Here is an 18104-nt window from a genome sequence, read left to right on the forward strand (position 1 = left end):
ATAGTACATTCATAAGATTGTATCCGAAATGAGATGAATAATTAATTAAATTACAATTACCTGGGCAAATATTGATTTCTGTCTCGCAAGGCAGCTGTAAAGCAGTCTCGCTCTCCTCAGGCAAGCAAGTGATATGACGTCCTCGACTTTCCAGTTCAAATCAAGGACCTTCATTAGAGTTGCTTTAAGGAACTCAGAGAGAATGTGTATGGCTGCTGCCAACCTCAATACGTGTATGGTGTCTTTACTGGTGGACATGCACAGGTTCGTTTGAGTGCAGGCAATGTCTATGTCATTTACATTTTCCTTATTTTCGTCTTCATCTGTAATTAAGGAATGTTTTTTTAAGTTTTGTGTGAGTTATTGGTGTGGGAATCACACAGACTTGTCACGTAATCATATTTCATGAAGCGCGCATTTTACATGTTCGGAAGCAACTAAAATATACTCAATATTTAAATTTCTCTCTGACCTATATCGCTGCATTTTTTTTTACTAAAGTCGCTGCAGCCTCATTGTGACGTCATTTTAACGCACGTTTCTACTCGTGCGTATATACACAAAAATGATTTTCAAATCAATTTCACAGTTGGCTTAGTATAGAAACACACAGCCAATGTAAATATTGCAAAATGAAATTCATTTTCAATCAAATTCCTATTTTCTGGGGTAAAAAAAGCCGCAAAAATATTTAGGTTCTAAGATTTCGTTAGAAAAAAGTAAAGTTATTAATCTTTAATATTATGTATTAGGATCCACAGCAGTGTTAGTGTCTATGATAGTCTAAGGAAGATAACTCTTACATTTTTCCCGTACGTTTTACTTTGATATCAAAAATGTTAACATACCCAGATGCATCTGATATTTCTCATCTAGTAATTCTGCATAGGAATCCACCATCCCGTCATATTCACTCTGAGCATCCTCCGATAGGGTATATTCCACCCCTTCCTTGAGGCTCAAATACATGTAATAAAATGTATCTTTAACACTTTCCATTCCGGTTTCCCTCAATAATTCATAATTCTCTTTGACAATTGCAGTTGGAAATAATACTGGCCTAGAGACTACTAATAAGATTCTGTCCATAAATCCATCAGCCCCACTAAAGTTAGACAATTCTGACATTAACGGATGAGGCTGAATGTATATACACATTGACATTGAAGTCTTTTGAAATCCCCTACTTCCCGTTGACAGTTCAACATAATCTCCTTTGCCACTCCACATCTTACAAAGGTACGATCTTTCTGCCTCTCCCTTCGCCTGTTTGGCATTGACGGATGCCAAGAATCGGTGACCCTCATCAGATGTAATTATACCTGTCCCTTTCGACGCAATCTGGTGTCTCTGCAAACCCGCCGATGTATATGATTCGTTTCCGATTCTAATTCCAGTTTTTTCGAAAATATGAGACAACACTGGTTCTATAACGTTTTCAAAAGTAATTGATTTTCCACCGCCAGGATCACAAACTGCCAAGAGATAAAGGTTCGTAGAGGTAGAAAATCCATTCCCGTGCCCCTTTATACGAGTGTTTGGTCCGGAAAGCGATGCAGTTAGGCCAAGCAGTGCTGGGATTGTGAGACTCAAATTACAATTCTTTCCTTTTTCAAATATCGAAAGCCATTGATAAATTTCATCTTCAAAAATCGAACTCCAATCAATAGGAATAGAAAATGCGGCTCGATAAGTTTCAAAAACGTCACTCTCCGAAAATTTTGAAAAAGACATCTTAAACCTATGAATGCATCCAAGTAATTGATTTCATATTTACAAAACTCAACAATTGATGACAAAATTAATTCCATAGAAACACAACAATAGCAACAATACAGTTGCCGTATTTTTATTTCATGCGTTCCTTTTGACGCTAAAATTTTTTTTTAACTTGATTATAACGCCTAATTATGACGTCATTATTTCGAATTATATTCTTGTGAAAAAAAAAATTCATCATGGTTACAACACATAAACTCCGATGCACAAAAGTTTGATATTCAAGACCGATAGCTTCAGTTACAATTGAAATTGAGACTGGCAGGGCACTAGGGATGAGAATTTTTATTACGGAATGCATAAATTCTACGGAATCTTGTATTTCATTCATGAGAGATCATGGACTTCTCAAAACTGAAATATTTGCACATGTGGATGTCAGATGAAAATCATTAAGAAGAATGATATCACTGATGCACAAATATGGAGTTGCAATTCTTGTCTTAAGCGGATGTCTATAAGAAAAGACAGCTTCTTTGAGGTTAATTACGAAAAAAAAAAACGTATTTGATGTTTCAATACAAGAGATGCTGGAAGGCACATGGTACTTTCATATATGATGAAATGCAAACAAGTTTGTGAATAATATTGCAAAATATGAGAAACATAAATAACATATAATATTGCAATTTTTACATATCTGTTGGGTAGACTTTACTTTACCGGTCCCCAGATCCGCAAGATCCTCGCGCTCATTGGACTATGACGTAGGGTTAAATTTGCACACTATTCGACTGATTAGGGTTAGTCTTGCACCCACCTGAGAGGTTAGGGTTAGTACTTGCACTAGTATTCGACTGATTAGGGTTAGTCTCGCATCCATCCGAGAGATTAGGGTTAGTCCTCGCACATTATTCGATTAGGGTTAGTTTAGCATCTGCCCATGAGATTTTATCTGAACGTGGTGAGTGATTGCATACCATCGATGAATTAGGGTTAGTAACTTGTTCTTTTACATAAATTAAGAAAATCAGTTGTTTCTGTAATTTTTCCGACATCATATAATTCAACTTTAAAGACATTTCGTTTGTTTACATGGAAGAATGGCTAAGTTCGAAAGAAATGACACAATATTTATCAATTTCTTTCAGAGATCTAGGTTAAAAACTACATTTAAAAACGAAGTTTTAAACTAAACTTTTAACCGTAGAAATCGATTATATCTGTTTAAAATTAATGCTTCGAAATTAAGAAATGTTTTGATTATAATATTATAGGTATACAAAAAATATTGTAGCATAGTTTTGATTGTTATATTAAGCAACACAATTTGACCCCCCCCCTCCCATAAAAACACAAACACAGTGTTCAATACATGTATTTAAAATTCAGATATGATTGAAACAAAGAACCTGATTCACTTGTCGCAAAATTCGGCCCCGTGTCAAAATTAATAATATTCCTTTAGGTTCTTCTAAAGAGTGTATATTTTGTATGAAATTATCAATATATACCTGTACAGAGCTTTATTTATGTTTTATATAGCTGTAAAGGTAGCATTGTTTACGTTAACGTTGCGATATTTTGACGTTGATTTATGCGACGTCATGAACAAGAATGGGATATAATATTTCAAGACATATCCAGCTAACATGCATTTTTCATATGTACGTAGATTCATTAAATTTCTCTCACAAACGCAAAATGCAATTTATTGTTCTACATGTGATAGTATACCATGCTTACTAATTCATTTTTCATTATTAATAGCAAATATTTGAATCAATTCGTATGTTTGAAATCTTTTTGAAAATCATATTTGTTAGAGGAAAAAAATGTTTATTGGTGGGTTTTCATGTTTTAGTGGACTGATGCCATGAGATTCATGCCGATAAAAATATTTAAAAGAACTTGAAACAAAAAGGTACAGGAAGTGTTGAAAAAAATCACCATCATACTTTAAACAGTTTACTATTTTATCGTTAGTTTGATGACCCTACTCAGTTTTTCGCCTTTTTGATGACGTCATTGCTTCTTTTTTTTAAAAAGATATATCGTCGTGTTATTAGATACTGAGTAAATGAGTTTAATCAACATTTTAAACTTCAAGAATACTAAAATTAATTTAACGACATTCGCTCCATATTTAACTTAGTGTATCCTGTTAACTTTATACGTTCTATATGTATCTCGAATTGCCTTAATTCTTATTCTTGTCTCCAAATAGTAATTTCACATTAAACATGTAAATGGTCCCCGTCTTTTTTACTTGACATTGGCGTCGGAAGACTAGGAACCGGGGGGGGGGGGGGGGGCATAAAATGTAAGAAATCATTTTGCGGTTTTTGTCGCTATAAATGTAAAGTTTTCCGTTGACCCCCCCCCCCCTCAAAAAAAAATTATCTTCGAAAGGAATAACAGCCTAAGATAAAAAAGTTTACGATCGCTACATCTGTTCCTGACAAAAAGTCCTCTGTCTAAGCTGCAACATCGTCACACGGATCCAATAATGATATCAGTCATTCCGATTTTTTTGATCGTCGAAACCCCAGACGCAGCATTCAAAATACGATCCTTTCAGATGGAGAAAGGTACATTGTATTTATACAGACTCCGGACCACGCTTGACAGGAGAAGTGGGCGGTGCTAACTGTCAACCAGCTTTTCTCTCATTGGTCCTCTGATACAAGTAACTTACACAATAGATATTAATTGGTTAACTTTAACTTATTTTGTCTATCTCTATTCGGCGGCCAATTCTACATGTATGTGATTATACATTTAATTACCATGTCCTCGGGCAAAATGAGTTTTGTCGACCCACCACCCAAGTTTGGTTCGATGGTCGACAAAATGCATGTTGCTCTCGAACTCGGTCAATAAATGTATAATATTTCTCGTACATGTATACAGTAGTTTATCGTTTAGATTCAGCGCATAAGTTTTAAACCAAACTTTGTAAACAACTGAAAGGATTATGATTGAAGTTTTTTAGTTTAAATGATTTAGTGTGCATGTAATTGAAGACCTGTGCTCGATGGTCTGAAAAAAAAATGGAATGGACATCGGTTCCCATAAAACTACATTCAGTTCTGCAGTTAGTGTGCATGTCGGTGTGGCTCGCCGGCTTTTAGCTTTCTTATTTTATTTTTAAAAACAATTTTCCAACAGAAAATTCGAAGTAAATTTATGTTATCATAAGGCCAAAAATTTTTTATTGGTTGTTTTACGGATCCGCCGACTCCATTTTTCTAAGTTTTGGAAAAAAAATAAAAATTCCATTCAATCCTTTTTTTATAATCGCCGATCGAACTTTACTTCAATCATATTAAAAAAATCCGGAAATGACCGTACATTGTTTGAATTTTACTTAGTTGTGATCAGAATCATGTAAACGCTTCCACTATTGACCCTTTAAAAAAAACTCTACAAGCGTTTTATAGTCAGAGATGAAATGTGAAACATTTTAGGTTTTTCAAAACAGAATATGTTTTACGGTGTGACCGTTGGGGCGAGCGCAGTTGTACCATCAAAAACACTCTAAAAATTGATCAGCCACTTCAAACATCAAGCCGCACGAGACATCTCGACTACCTGTGACGTCACACGACGTCACGGAGCTCGTCGGAGCTTACGGAGACAGCCGAGCGTCTGTTCGAAACTATAGACCTAGTGCAATTGGGTCGAAAAAAATTGCAGAGTTATTTTTTGTTTCTTTGAAAGATTTCTACAAACTGAAAGCTTTTTATGCTTTACGTTATTGTTTATTTATTTATTGTTTATTTATTTATCTATTTCACGGAAGCAACCGACATGACTTAATTAGCATATCGTCAAAATTCGTAAGTTTCCGGTGACGTCATTTGTATCATTTCCGAAGAGCAAGGTGAAGGCCGGTGTTGTGGCATGGGGGTATTTTTTTGAATAAGGTAAGGCAAAATCATTTCGTTAAGATTTCAGTAAGAAACAATGTTCCTTTATTTTTTTTACTATTTTTGATTAATTCGCGCAAAGGACATTGGGTAGTGCAGGAATTCTGGGAATGTTGCACAGAGAAATTTGGCTGACGTATGTACAGATTTCAATCCGAATTTCCTCTGTTCTTACACGTTAGTCTATTGAGCTCGCTTCGCGAGCGTCGCTTCGCGACGCTCGCTGCGCTCGCTATAAATGTTTTAAGGACAGTAGTAAATGTATGACGGTTTTTATGGGCTGATCAGGCTGGTGATTATTCTAATATGTTTTACGGTGTGACCGTTGGGGCGAGCGCAGTTGTACCATCAAAACACATGAGATCAGCCACTTCGAACGTCAAGCCGCACGAGATATCTCGACTAGCTGTGACGTCATTCGACGTCACAAAGCTCGTCGGAGCTTACGGAGACAGCCGAGCGTCTGTTTGAAACTATAGAAATAGTGCAATTTTTGTCGAAAAACATTGCAGAGTTATTTCTTGTTTCTTTGAAAGATTTCTACAAACTGAAAGCCTGATATATGCATTACGTTATTATTTATTTATTTATTCGGCAATATTCACGCAAAGGACATTGGGTAGTGCAGGAATTCTGGGAATGTTGCACAGAGAAATTTGGCTGACGTATGTACATATTTCAATCCGAATTTCCTCTGTTCTTACACGTTAGTCTATTGAGCTCGCTTCGCGAGCGTCGCTTCGCGACGCTCGCTGCGCTCGCTATTATGATGTTATCTGATCAGCGAATGGAGTGTGGTGGTTGAGGAAATTACAGCCAAAACCAACGAATCTGATCAGACTGATGTCATCACTTGCACTCCATCCGACACCCATAACTTTTCTTTGAGGGTTTGGCGAATTTTTAAACAGTTATATCTAATGGTTAGTTAACAGTTCATATATTATTTATGACATTTTTAAAAGAACATGTTTGACTGTATTTTAAAAATCTGCAAGACGTGTTGTCAATTGTTAAAACGTCAGAGAAATAAAAGATTTTTTTTATCATTGTACAGGTATGAATCTATCAAATGATGTAAAAGAAATGTTTCTTAAAGTTTTAAATTTTAGATTTGGAAAAGGAACTGACTCATCAGGATGTTCTAAGACAAAAAATGTTTGTATGAGAGTCATAGGAATGTGAAACCCTATGGGGATGACTTATCATTCTGGTAAGTTTATTTGTGTCCATTAATTGTGCACTGAATTTTAGTTTTATACTGTTTAATACTGTTTAAAAAAAGGTATTATGTGAATTTGATTAAACTTTTATTATTTTACAGGGGGTTGTGTAAAATTTGCTGGAGTGTGTTTTTCTGTGGCAATGTGGACGTAGCAGTGAGAGGACACCCGTATCCAGTCATAGACATACACAGAAAGTTTAGCATTGTTCACATATGTCTCTCTGCTCGGAGAATCATTCTCTTTTAGTGAGGAATGCCAAGAAAGACATTTCTGTGCAATGTTCTGAGGTTGATTTCCCCAACTGCTTTGATATGCTGCATATTAAAGTTTTGAACATTGAACACTTCTTCTTCTTCTTTTTTTTTTTTTTTTTTTTTTTTGTAGCCACCCAATGGACATTTTCCAAAAAAAAAATCCGTAAAACAACTAATAAAATAAAAATGGCCTAAAACAAAATTGTAGAGCTATTGTTCTGATACATGCAGAAATATAACCAGAATCTACGTGATACGCGTATTAAACAGACCGAATTTAATCTTTACATTTCACAATGTCAAGGTTTTGTGTTATCGTTCCTCTTCACAACGTTGTATAAGAGAGGTGCTATTTCACAATGAAAAAAAAAAAACTTGACGTTGTATAGATATATCAGTTGGTACATAGATGAGATAAATACTTGTACTTAATTTCACCCCCGTAGTAAACAAGGAGCGAAAAGTACACTGTACATGTACCACACGGTTTATTCATTATTAAAAAGCATGTCGATGTCGAAAAGTAAACAGGGTTTATTTCATCTTGTACAGTGTGACACAGCAACTTCCATGGAGCAGATTAAAAACATAGGCTTAAAAGAAAACAAACCTTTAAACCTCTTTCCTTCCTATGTATCTTATCTACACTGTACTTTACAAGGTATTCTTGAACGTTGCATACCCCCCCCCCTTCCACATGTCATCATATTTTTGGTAGTTTTCTATATCAGTTTTGCTTTTGAAAATATAATCAAAAGAATGGAACAGGATGCAGCCCCCTCGAAGGACAGATCATCACTCTAAATTTTATTTTCAAGAGGGGGCGGTCTTACCAGATAATAAAATTACGATTTTTCAGCGATAAATGGCGAGTATTATTACGTCTAATAGCACCATTCTGTCTTATTCACGTGTTTTGGTGGTTTAAAAATTAACACATTTTTAAAAAAATAAACATAGTCCGCAAAATAACACCATCGTAATTTTTTGCATAAAGAATGCTTTTAAATCAATATTTCATCTGAGAAAATTTCAAAGTGGTGTTATGATGCGGACCTATTGAAAACGCTATTAAGTAGTTGATTTTTAACGATTTTTCCGGAAAAACGCATTCCATGCATGTTTTGACCGCCATAAAATAGTTAAAAGGGGACACATTCTAAAAATTTTGGTTTATATTTTAAGCAAGCATATATCCAACATTTAATTCCACTATAAAGTTTTGATTAAGTCGAAACTAAAATTTATGGAAATTCTCGGGGCCCAATATAATAAGAAGTGAATTTTGTTACATATTAAAATCTAGCTTAAAATAAAATGTATATCTATAAGGCATTTTAAGACTTTGGACAGTCTTATCATAACTGCGTTCTTGTTTCCGCCAAAAATCGACATAAAAGTAAAGAAAGGAAATTAAATAATTGGAGTCTTACATATGTAAAGTAAGTTTATTTGCAATGTAGAAATGCAAAGCATTAAAATATCAGACATTTGGGGTCGTCTCCCAGCCACAAAATTTATACAAAACATTACATTTAATGAAAGATAATATAAATATGAATGAATTAAAAAAATGAATTATATCTAGAAAGGTTGATATTCCATTTAATATTGAATATCTAATAATTTAATTTTAGTTGTAACACGTCATTTGATTGGTTAAACGGTTTTATCCATTTTGTATAACATAACTTGCCTACATCACAGTGAGTTACGTCAAAAACGTATTACTCCACTTGATGTTAATTTTAAAATAACGCTTAATTTTAAACCTTTTTCCGGAGGAAATATTGTCTTATTGTCTACCCTGAAATTAAATTAATATAAGGAATGAAGCTAATTTCAACTTATGTTATCCGATATAACAAAACTTGGGGCAGTTTACCCTCTCTTATAAACCGCTTCGCCGTTTATAAAACGTAAACTGCCGAGTATGTTATATCGGATAACATAAGTTGAAATAAGCTTAATTCCTTAAAATAATGTTTTTTTCATTGCCATCGATAACAAAAGTTGCATTTAAATTTGGACTGTTGGTCGGTCTTTTAATGATTAAATAGTACTTGATTTACAGCTTTCTTAAGAATGGTCGTAATATTTATAAGCAAAAAGTCAACGCCCCTGCCATTGATGCCTTCTACAATTTTACCTGTCTCATTCTCCCTGATGCAGGATCGGTATATGTATTGTCTTTTTTTAAATATTTTTTTTTGAATATTGCATTTCCTCTCGTAGTAATATTTATAACAAACAAATTGCTTTAAAAGAGAGTTTTACGATATCACATTAGAATAATTTATCTAGGAGATGGCAGAGAAACAAATCCTGCAAATTGACTATATATTTATATATTGATAAAAATAAATCGTAAATTTTTGTAGGATAATATTGGAATATTTCTTATATGAAAAAGAACCCTCATTGCTCAATGACCCTAAGCGCCGAGTAAAAATTGAAGCCCTTCGGTATATATAGTGACGTTTTTATTTGAGTAAAAAGTTCTTGAGCGGAGTGTAAAACAACAAACAATCAACCAGTTTGGGTCCCTTGGTTGAGACCTATAAACCGAGGTCCTATGAAAAAGATTCCTCACTGTTAAAAAGCCATGAGTGCCAAGAAGGGACACAATTTTCAGCTCTTCACATGCAAGTGCATGGTGGCGTTTCCACAAGAGTGAACAATTCTCGAAAGGGATCTGAAACAACAATCAAACAAACTAAGGTTGTTAATCTATGGCATAGAGTCTTTCTTATGACAATTTAAATTTTCTCTGCAGTGTTAAATGATAAATTTTACTTATTGTGATAGGAAAATTGTATTTTTTAAAAACGATTCCTATATATGCATGTATATTATGGAAGCTACTTGGAAAATAAGTCGAAAATATAATGTAGTTTTTAAAAAGCTGAATTGCACGAATTTATCACAAAATAGGATATGTTTGAAAAAATACTGTAAAACGAAAAAATTTGGCCCATACGTATTTTAGCGCAAACGCAAATGGGAATGCCTTGGGGCAAATCAAGAATCTGGGTGGATCAGACGAGTCATATGCCTACGCAAAGGCAGGTAAAATAGCGATCAAAAAATTCTTGAAAATTCCTCTTTTTGTTAAATTTGGGAGTTATTTATAACCATATGCATACAATGTAATTAACCCACCAAAATGGTAACACGCTTTAGTAACGGTAAAAATGAGAAAAATTGAATTTTAAAACTTTGTTTTTTATGTAGAGTGTGTTGACCCAACAGCACCTGGTATCTGCACTTCCCAGTGTCCGATTTACCCAGATTTGTACACGATATCGCTTAACTATAACCGTTAATTTAGCTGCATCGAAGCAAACATATTATAAATACTAACAAAGTGCATGCAGATATGCAAGGTATCAGTTTTATTACGCTCGTGTCAGATTAAAAATGGCGCGGATATTACAAGTAGCCCGGATGTTGTCTACCCATGATGCTCAGCCAGATTTATGGTACATGTATATTGGGCCAACTTGGGGCCGATGCCAATCCCCCAACAAATATTTTCTCTCCTGATATAATATGATATAAAGCCAACAGTAAGCCCCATTATACATAACCAACTATCAATAATTATATTTCATGTTGGACCACCGTCGGCCCAATAAAGGTAACCCAACAGCGATAATACAACCATAATTAAAGATTGGGCTAATGATGTTCTGCTATCTGAGCATTCTAAAGAAGGATATGGAGATAACGAACAGTATTTAATCTCAAAGTCCATAAAAAAATAAAAAATAAGAGCAGAGCAAACACGGACCTCCGAAACATCAGAGGTGGGATCAGGTGCCATGGAGAATTGAGCATCCCCTGCTGACCGGTCACATCCGCTGTGTGCTCCTTGTCATGATCAGATAATAACGGAAAAATCCGTCGTCAATTCAGTGTATAAATAATGGACTGATAATTGGTATGAAAAACGTCAGTATCGAATTAAATGAGATATATACACTCCGTATACAGGTGATAAAGTATTATTGCTGCATAAGTAAGGGAAGTTGACGATAAAAAAGTTAAAGTTGTCACATTTACCATATAGCTTGGTTGTTAGGTTACCATTAACGTCTTTTTCAAGTAAAATATCCAAAGAAAAAAATCTTAAAACAAAGTCAAGCAACAAAACTTTTACCTAATAGAAAATTTTTATGTCGCAATAAAACCACTAACGACTCTCAATAGATTACTTCCCCTAATGTTTCAAACCTCTACACGTCGCCTGCGTGGCGCAGTGATTAGAGCGTCTGCTCTAGAGTCGCGAAGTTAGGAGTCAATCCTTACGTCGCGGGTTCGAATCCCACTGTGGGACGTGGAGACCGGTCCTTCGGATGAGACCGTATAAAGGGAGGTTCTGTGTCACAGTAGGTGCTAGCATGAAAAAGATCCCTTACTGCTCAATGGCTCTGAGTTCCAAATATATATACATCAAAATTTGCAGCCCTCCACCGGCAAGTGGTGGCGTCTCCCAATGAGTGAAAAATTCTTGAGAGGGATGTTAAACAACATACAATAAATCAATTAATCAATCAAACATCTACACTTAGACATGAATCAAATTCTCAAATCTTTTATCTTCAGTAAATAGGTGTAATTTAAACCTTGGAATGTATGCAAAATTAATTATTTATTTTTTATGTTTGTTTAAAATGAAAAGAGGTTTGTTTACAGTGATTAAAATTTTCTCCCTTGTTGCACATGGTAGCACATTTCTGCAATACATATTTTAATCAAACTAGTAAATATTTATTTCTAAAAAAAGTTACATCTTTTGCCTTAACATATTTTTCTAGAATTTTCATATAAAAATTAAAATACAATTTACTAATTATGAATAAAGAAAACAGTTCTGTTGTAATTTGTTTAACCCTTTCTCTTCCGGCGCATTTCACCTGATTTTGGAGGCCTTTTGATACGGCATTATTAAATTATTTCTAACTTTTTTATCCAAGGGAAAAGCTAGGCATAATGCATACCATTTTGTAGGAAATTTCTTAGAGATGATATTTTATGACTGTTTAGATACTCAACCACTGACCTTATTAGTATAAATTGAGGTCAAAGGTCAATTAAGTGCAAAATTTTATGGAATTTTTTGATACTTTTTCATCTTTAAGCTAAATATTAAGTATGATGTATGTTGAAATAGGAAATTTGGGATATACCCACAAAAGAGCATTATACTGTACTACATGAAACACATAAACTTTTTTTTTCAATTCTGCATATAACTACTTAAAAGGGGTTGCTAAGCAACGCAGAATTCTTTAATTTTCGGGCAGAAATTTTCATTTTTTACTCATCCTAGACACATTTATGCATCCCAGCACATATAAAAGTTAGATGTGAGGTCATAAAATTATAAGGGACATACAACAGATAAATTGTCTTAAAGTTTGACCTCATTAGAACTATTTTTAGGAGGTCAAAAGTCAAATAAGTGCAAAAGTTTCATCAATTTTTTTCAACACTTTTCAATATTCTTGCCATAATTTTACACAATGGATGCTGAAATGGAAAATTCTGAATATACTCTCAAGAAGGGATCAGAACTGCAATATCCATGCATCATTTTATTTCAAATATCTGTTTAATGACCTTTAAGTGGTTGCTAAGCAACATCATTTTAAAGTTTTTGGCTATATACATTATTGTTTGTTATTTCACATTCTAAACAAATTCTAGACACTTTTTGTATATTTCATGATATTGTTTGTAAGATATGGGCCATAAAGATGAAAGAACATTTTTGTATTAAAAATTGACCTTGACACTCTTGTTCTTCAGGGGGTCAAGGTCATATCAGTACAAAATTCTGCTTTAGACTGTAAGTAAATATCAATTTTGAAATGCTTCAAACATGGATAAATCATCTAATAGTAGACGTAATAAAAATGGCGAATGACAAAGTTTGCAAGCAGGAATTCTGGTCTGCTTCTTATAAAGCCCTAGCAAAACATGTATACTATCTTTTTGTTAAACAAGAAATCCATTCTCTTGATGACATTAAAAATAATCTTTATTTTCATGGATTTAATTTAACAAGAAAAAAAAACTAAATGATTTCATTACAAGATTTTTCTGGTATAACAGAGCTTAAGGGGTACAATAAAGACTTGACATGTTATCGTGGAGGGAAATAATAATAATAGATAGCATTGGCAATATTAAATGCAAAACTGTTTAGTCAATAAGTTGAAAATTTGTAGCTTATATCCAAATATACAAATACAGAAATATTGCAAGATGAATTCCAAATCAGACTGAAATCTTCAACAAAATGTTGAAGAGCACTTTTACTTTGTGTCCACCATTCTTTTATCAACTGTCATTTCTCTGTAAGATCGGAGGAAATTCTTTGACTTGTCCAAGACATTATTATTTGCTGTCAAGTACAAGTGATCAGCTTCTATCCTGTAAAAGATTTTAGTATTTTGAAACAGATACATGTCATTGTGTATATAAATTTATATTTATAAATAAAATTAAGAATGCTAAAATTACTACATTTATTTGAGTTTCCTTTTAAAATTAAAATTGTATTCATTATGTGATCCAAGTAGTTAAATGATATTGTTAAGTCAATGTATCAGGACTGATAATTCAAAAACCTTGTAGTAAACCACCATGGTAAAATTACTGAACTAAAACAAATAGCATATATGGCAATCTGACTAAAGCCAGACCTCTGTTTACGCTATCGCAACATGTAAAAAAATCTGGCATATGATTGCTACGAAAGCCAGGAAGGGACACGTAAATTTTTCAAAAAAGTAAAAGATGATATCGAATCGAATTAGACAATCTAATCCCACGGATTACTAAATTGTTCCCCCGATTTATAATATGAGATCTCGAATTACACAATCCGATCTTAAGGATTACTAATTCGCCCCCTTGATTCATAATTTGAGATCTCGAATTACATACCGGTAATTTGTTTTCACAGATTGATAATTCAACATCTTGATTTGTTACAACGTCAGTCTTATGATTTTGGAAATCTGTGCTCTTGAATTTCATTACATATATGTACAGAAACATCCAACCATTTTAATCAATAAGTGCGTTCTATTTATTTTGTTTCAGCAACCGGTCGTTTCCAACCTCTTTCATAACTAATTCAACGTATATTTATTTTAGAAATATTATGATTACACAGGACCCATATTCACTTTTACTATCTAGGACTTTCAATTATTCTTATATACAAGTAACACAAAAACTTCTAAGATTTTTTGTTGTACAAATATCAGTACTAGCACATGGATTTGGAAATGTTCATGTATTTTTCTCATTTTGGACCGTAATATGTAATAAAAGTTAGGATGTAAAATACTTCAATATTCTATTTTTTAAACATGTATTACCATATCCGATATGTACAGATAAATAATTTAAACGAAATCATGGGAAGGGTTTACATTCCGAGGGAATGAATCTTTTAAACTAAAAGAATGAATTATACAACCTGAGGTAACGGACTGTGTAATTTGAGGGAACGAATTGGTAATCTGTGAGAATGAATTGGCAATATGTCAAACAGATTGTCAATCCGAGAGAACGGATTGTATAAATCAAGAACTCGGTTTACTTTTATAAATTTTAAAAATTCTATGTCCCTTCATGGCTTTCATAGATTTCATACCTGCATGGCTGCCAGGGTTGTAAAAAGAAAGGAGACAATAGACTGCAATGTCACTTCAGGGCAAAATTCCTGGCGCAAGGCTGTTTGTGAGCATGGGAGTGTTGATAAACCATCCAGTGAGTTTGACCACCCATGTATATGATGTAGGATAATTGAAAAGTGTCTGAAAAATTGAGAAAATGGAAATTGTAACCACATACTTCATGCAGATTGGAACTTACAACAGCAGTCTATAAAAACAGTTTGTTCCATATCTCAGCATTCATTCAGATAGATATTTTATGTTTAAATAATGTGTTTGTATGAATAATCAAGCATCATAAGTATTATGTGTTTTGAACACTTATTTTTCAAAATATTAATCAAATGTTTATAAACTTGTATGAATGCGATATCATGAGAATGACACAAATGAAATTAGACTTTATTTTTTTAAATTTTAGAAATACAGAAATTTTCAATACCAAAACAAAAATTTACCTGTTCATTGGTGTCCTTACATATTAATTAACCTTCGTAGTTCATGGTGGGCTTAGAAAATGGGTATTCACAGATGAAAGTATTGTTGCAATGCTGAAAGCACCCTAAAATTTCAATGTGAAAGTGGTAGTCATGTACACCTGTACACACTGGTACATAGATACTGAAAACAACTATCCATTATTATGAAAACTTTGATTTTACTTTGAACTTACGAGTGATTGTTAAATTGAGCATCAAAGTTCAAAAGCAATGCAAAATTGGCTGAACGATACGAAACACGCACACTGAAACATAAAGATCTAGTACATGTGTACATTTAGTTTTCTTTTGAACGTGAACTATTGCGTTTTAAACTTAAACTTTTCAGTCAATATACACGTATTCTTACCTGCTAATACCAAAGGCATGTTCGTATTATTTGATTCATTGATGTGATGATCTTCGTCGTGAAATAATCATGAAAATTGACGTTCAGATTTCGGATCACCATTATGTTTACACCAAAGCGGAAACACGTGTTTATTTCAATTCGTATCAACTCATACAGTGATGAGTCGTATTTATTTATAAATGCGAGTTTTTGTATTGTAAAATATAGATCTAATTAAATTGCAAATTAATAAGTATACAGTATAACAAGATACAACAATATTAAAAATCTGATTGATTTTTTTCTCAGTAAAGATCGCCGTTTTGGAAATCTACAATTTTCATCAATATTGTATATCACTTCATGAAATATACATCATTACAATCAACATTCACTTCACAAAAGACAGAACGAAAGTATATATTTGTTTTTTGAAATCTATTTTTTTTTGTATTATGCATTTATTTCAGTAAAAAATATATTTGAATGGTCAAAAAAGTCTTATAAAAGAATATGTTGTTTCGAGTAAGACGCAACAATATCGACCTTGACGTTACATGTAAATATTGACCGATTTTTCCATAAAAACTATGCAAAGGTCACAAATTCAAATTATCGTAATTAAGAAAATACTGAGCGGAAGAAGGCCTATAAGGGCTTGTTGGAAAGGAAATTTTCTCTACTTTTACCAGCTTTATTTTGTTTTCCCTATTTCAACACAGAAATAAACGTAAAACTGAGCTTTGTTTAAATATTACGAATAAAATCGATAAAAAACACATAAGTGCAAGAAAATTCTTGTTTTTAAAATATACCTTAAAGTAATAACAATAATTTTTACATATTCTAAAAGTAGAGAAAATATTCTTTAAGAATATACCATGCTTTCTTATCAAGTTAATCAGGAAAAAAATTGTCAATCGTCTGGAAATTCGGCAATCGCTTTGGAAAATTACGCCATTTTCAAAAAGTCTCGTTTGTCTTTACAACGTAAAATCGATTAAATACCGGCAATCGAGTATAATCTTTTTAGATATTTTAAAAGTGGAGAAAATTTCCAAAAAGATGATATATAGCTTATATACCTTCATGCTACCACAAAATAGATACGGAGATCTTATTTTCGCGAAGTCCTGTTTAACGCGCCATCGGTCAATTTGACCGGTACGGAAGTGAAGGGGTTAAGGTTTATGACAATTTGACTGGACTATTAGATAGGAAAGATAAAAAAACATGTTCTAAAAATGTATATTATTATTATGATTTTGTTGTCTTCGCAACCTTTTATCTTACAAGAAAGGGGTACCCCCTGTATTGCGAAGTTTGGGGCTTTCCCCGGAATTAACACATCAAATTCGTAAACCAATCAACACTACATTTAATAAAACAGATAATACTTTTAAAAATGCTCCTATCATTTTTTACTTTTGGGACACATATACTGTATTTGAAGACAGGCAAGTTGACTAGTCTTCAAAATTCCAATTACATACATTTAGAGAATTTGGAGAAATTGTGCACTTTTCCCTGTCAAAAAATTAGTTTTTTTTTTAAAAGGATTTGAAAGAATAAATTATTGCCTACTTACAACTTTCACATCGTAATAATGTACAACATAAGATTACTTTTGTCTCATTAATATACTACAATTTGTGAAGTATGAAATCCTTATTGATGTATAATATAAAACTTCCGCTTGTTCCCATAATCGTTATGCGGATACCAGAGGTAACAAAAAGTTAATAAGACCAGCTGGGGCTCGTTTCTCAAAAAGGCCTACGACCAGTCGTAAGCTTAGTCCGGACTAAATCAGGGTCTAAACCCGACAATCGGACTAAGTTGCGTTCACAAAAGGCGGAGACTTAGCCGAGACTAAATTGTGATTTAAATCTAGGCCTGCTCGTGAGTAGGCGTAAGTTCTTAGTCTGTACACAACTTGGAAAAGGGGCATGTGATTTAATCATAAAGAGTTAAAAGAAAGATTATTTTATGCGTATACGATATAATACCTATTTATATACATGTACATAATTATACGATATGCCAAAAATCGTGAAAATTATACTGTATTATGTAGGAAATTAGAAAGGTAGTAAAGTAAATCCATATCGAAGATGCAGACTTTTTCTGCAAGGTTGGGGTGAACTAGAAATTTTTAACTAAAAATTCTTAATACAAGTTGGGTAAGATTTCTTAAAGAAGTGCCAGAATTTCTTTTTTAAATACACACGCGTAGGGGGTGTATGTACACATGTTGGCGCGTGCGTGTGTGTGTGTGACTGGGGGCCCCTATCCCTAACCCTATCTGCCCCCTTGTCAAGATTTCTGAATCCGCTACTGCTATAGCTAGTATGTAAATGTTTTGACCTTGAAAATACAGATGGATTTGTGCATTATATATGTTTGAAAGACGATGAAAAGCCAGGGAAAACATGAAAGCTCCTT

The 18104-nt window shown here is 33.4% G+C and overlaps 1 protein-coding gene and 1 long non-coding RNA gene across 2 annotated transcripts; both read right to left on the reverse strand.

Annotated features, from left to right (window-relative positions):
* Window positions 1–45: 45 nt before the first annotated feature.
* Window positions 46–1736, reverse strand: LOC134283253 (uncharacterized). Its single transcript, XM_062765731.1, has 2 exons — window positions 849–1736; window positions 46–323 (listed from the first exon to the last, which is right to left on the reverse strand). Exons 1-2 carry the CDS (start codon window positions 1732–1734, stop codon window positions 46–48), a joined length of 1164 nt encoding a protein of 387 aa, XP_062621715.1. The 5' UTR covers window positions 1735–1736.
* Window positions 1737–13372: 11636 nt separating this feature from the next.
* LOC134282864 (uncharacterized) lies at window positions 13373–15802 on the reverse strand. Its single transcript, XR_009995381.1, has 4 exons — window positions 15678–15802; window positions 15287–15390; window positions 14807–14969; window positions 13373–13572 (listed from the first exon to the last, which is right to left on the reverse strand). It is a non-coding gene; the product is annotated as an uncharacterized LOC134282864 (long non-coding RNA).
* Between the last annotated feature and the right edge of the window lie 2302 nt (window positions 15803–18104).

Source organism: Saccostrea cucullata, unplaced genomic scaffold (genome assembly GCF_032062105.1).
Source record: "Saccostrea cucullata isolate Sc308-1 unplaced genomic scaffold, CSIRO_AGI_Scuc_v1 ctg2514, whole genome shotgun sequence".
NCBI lineage: Eukaryota > Metazoa > Mollusca > Bivalvia > Ostreida > Ostreidae > Saccostrea > Saccostrea cuccullata.

Coding starts and splice junctions, on each gene's coding strand:
- LOC134283253 (XM_062765731.1), bottom strand. CDS start 1,734: ATGTCTTTTTCAAAATTTTCGGAGAGTGACGTTTTTGAAACTTATCGA. Junction 324..848: donor GAAATATCAGATGCATCTGG/GTATGTTAACAT, acceptor CCTTAATTACAG/ATGAAGACGAAAATAAGGAA.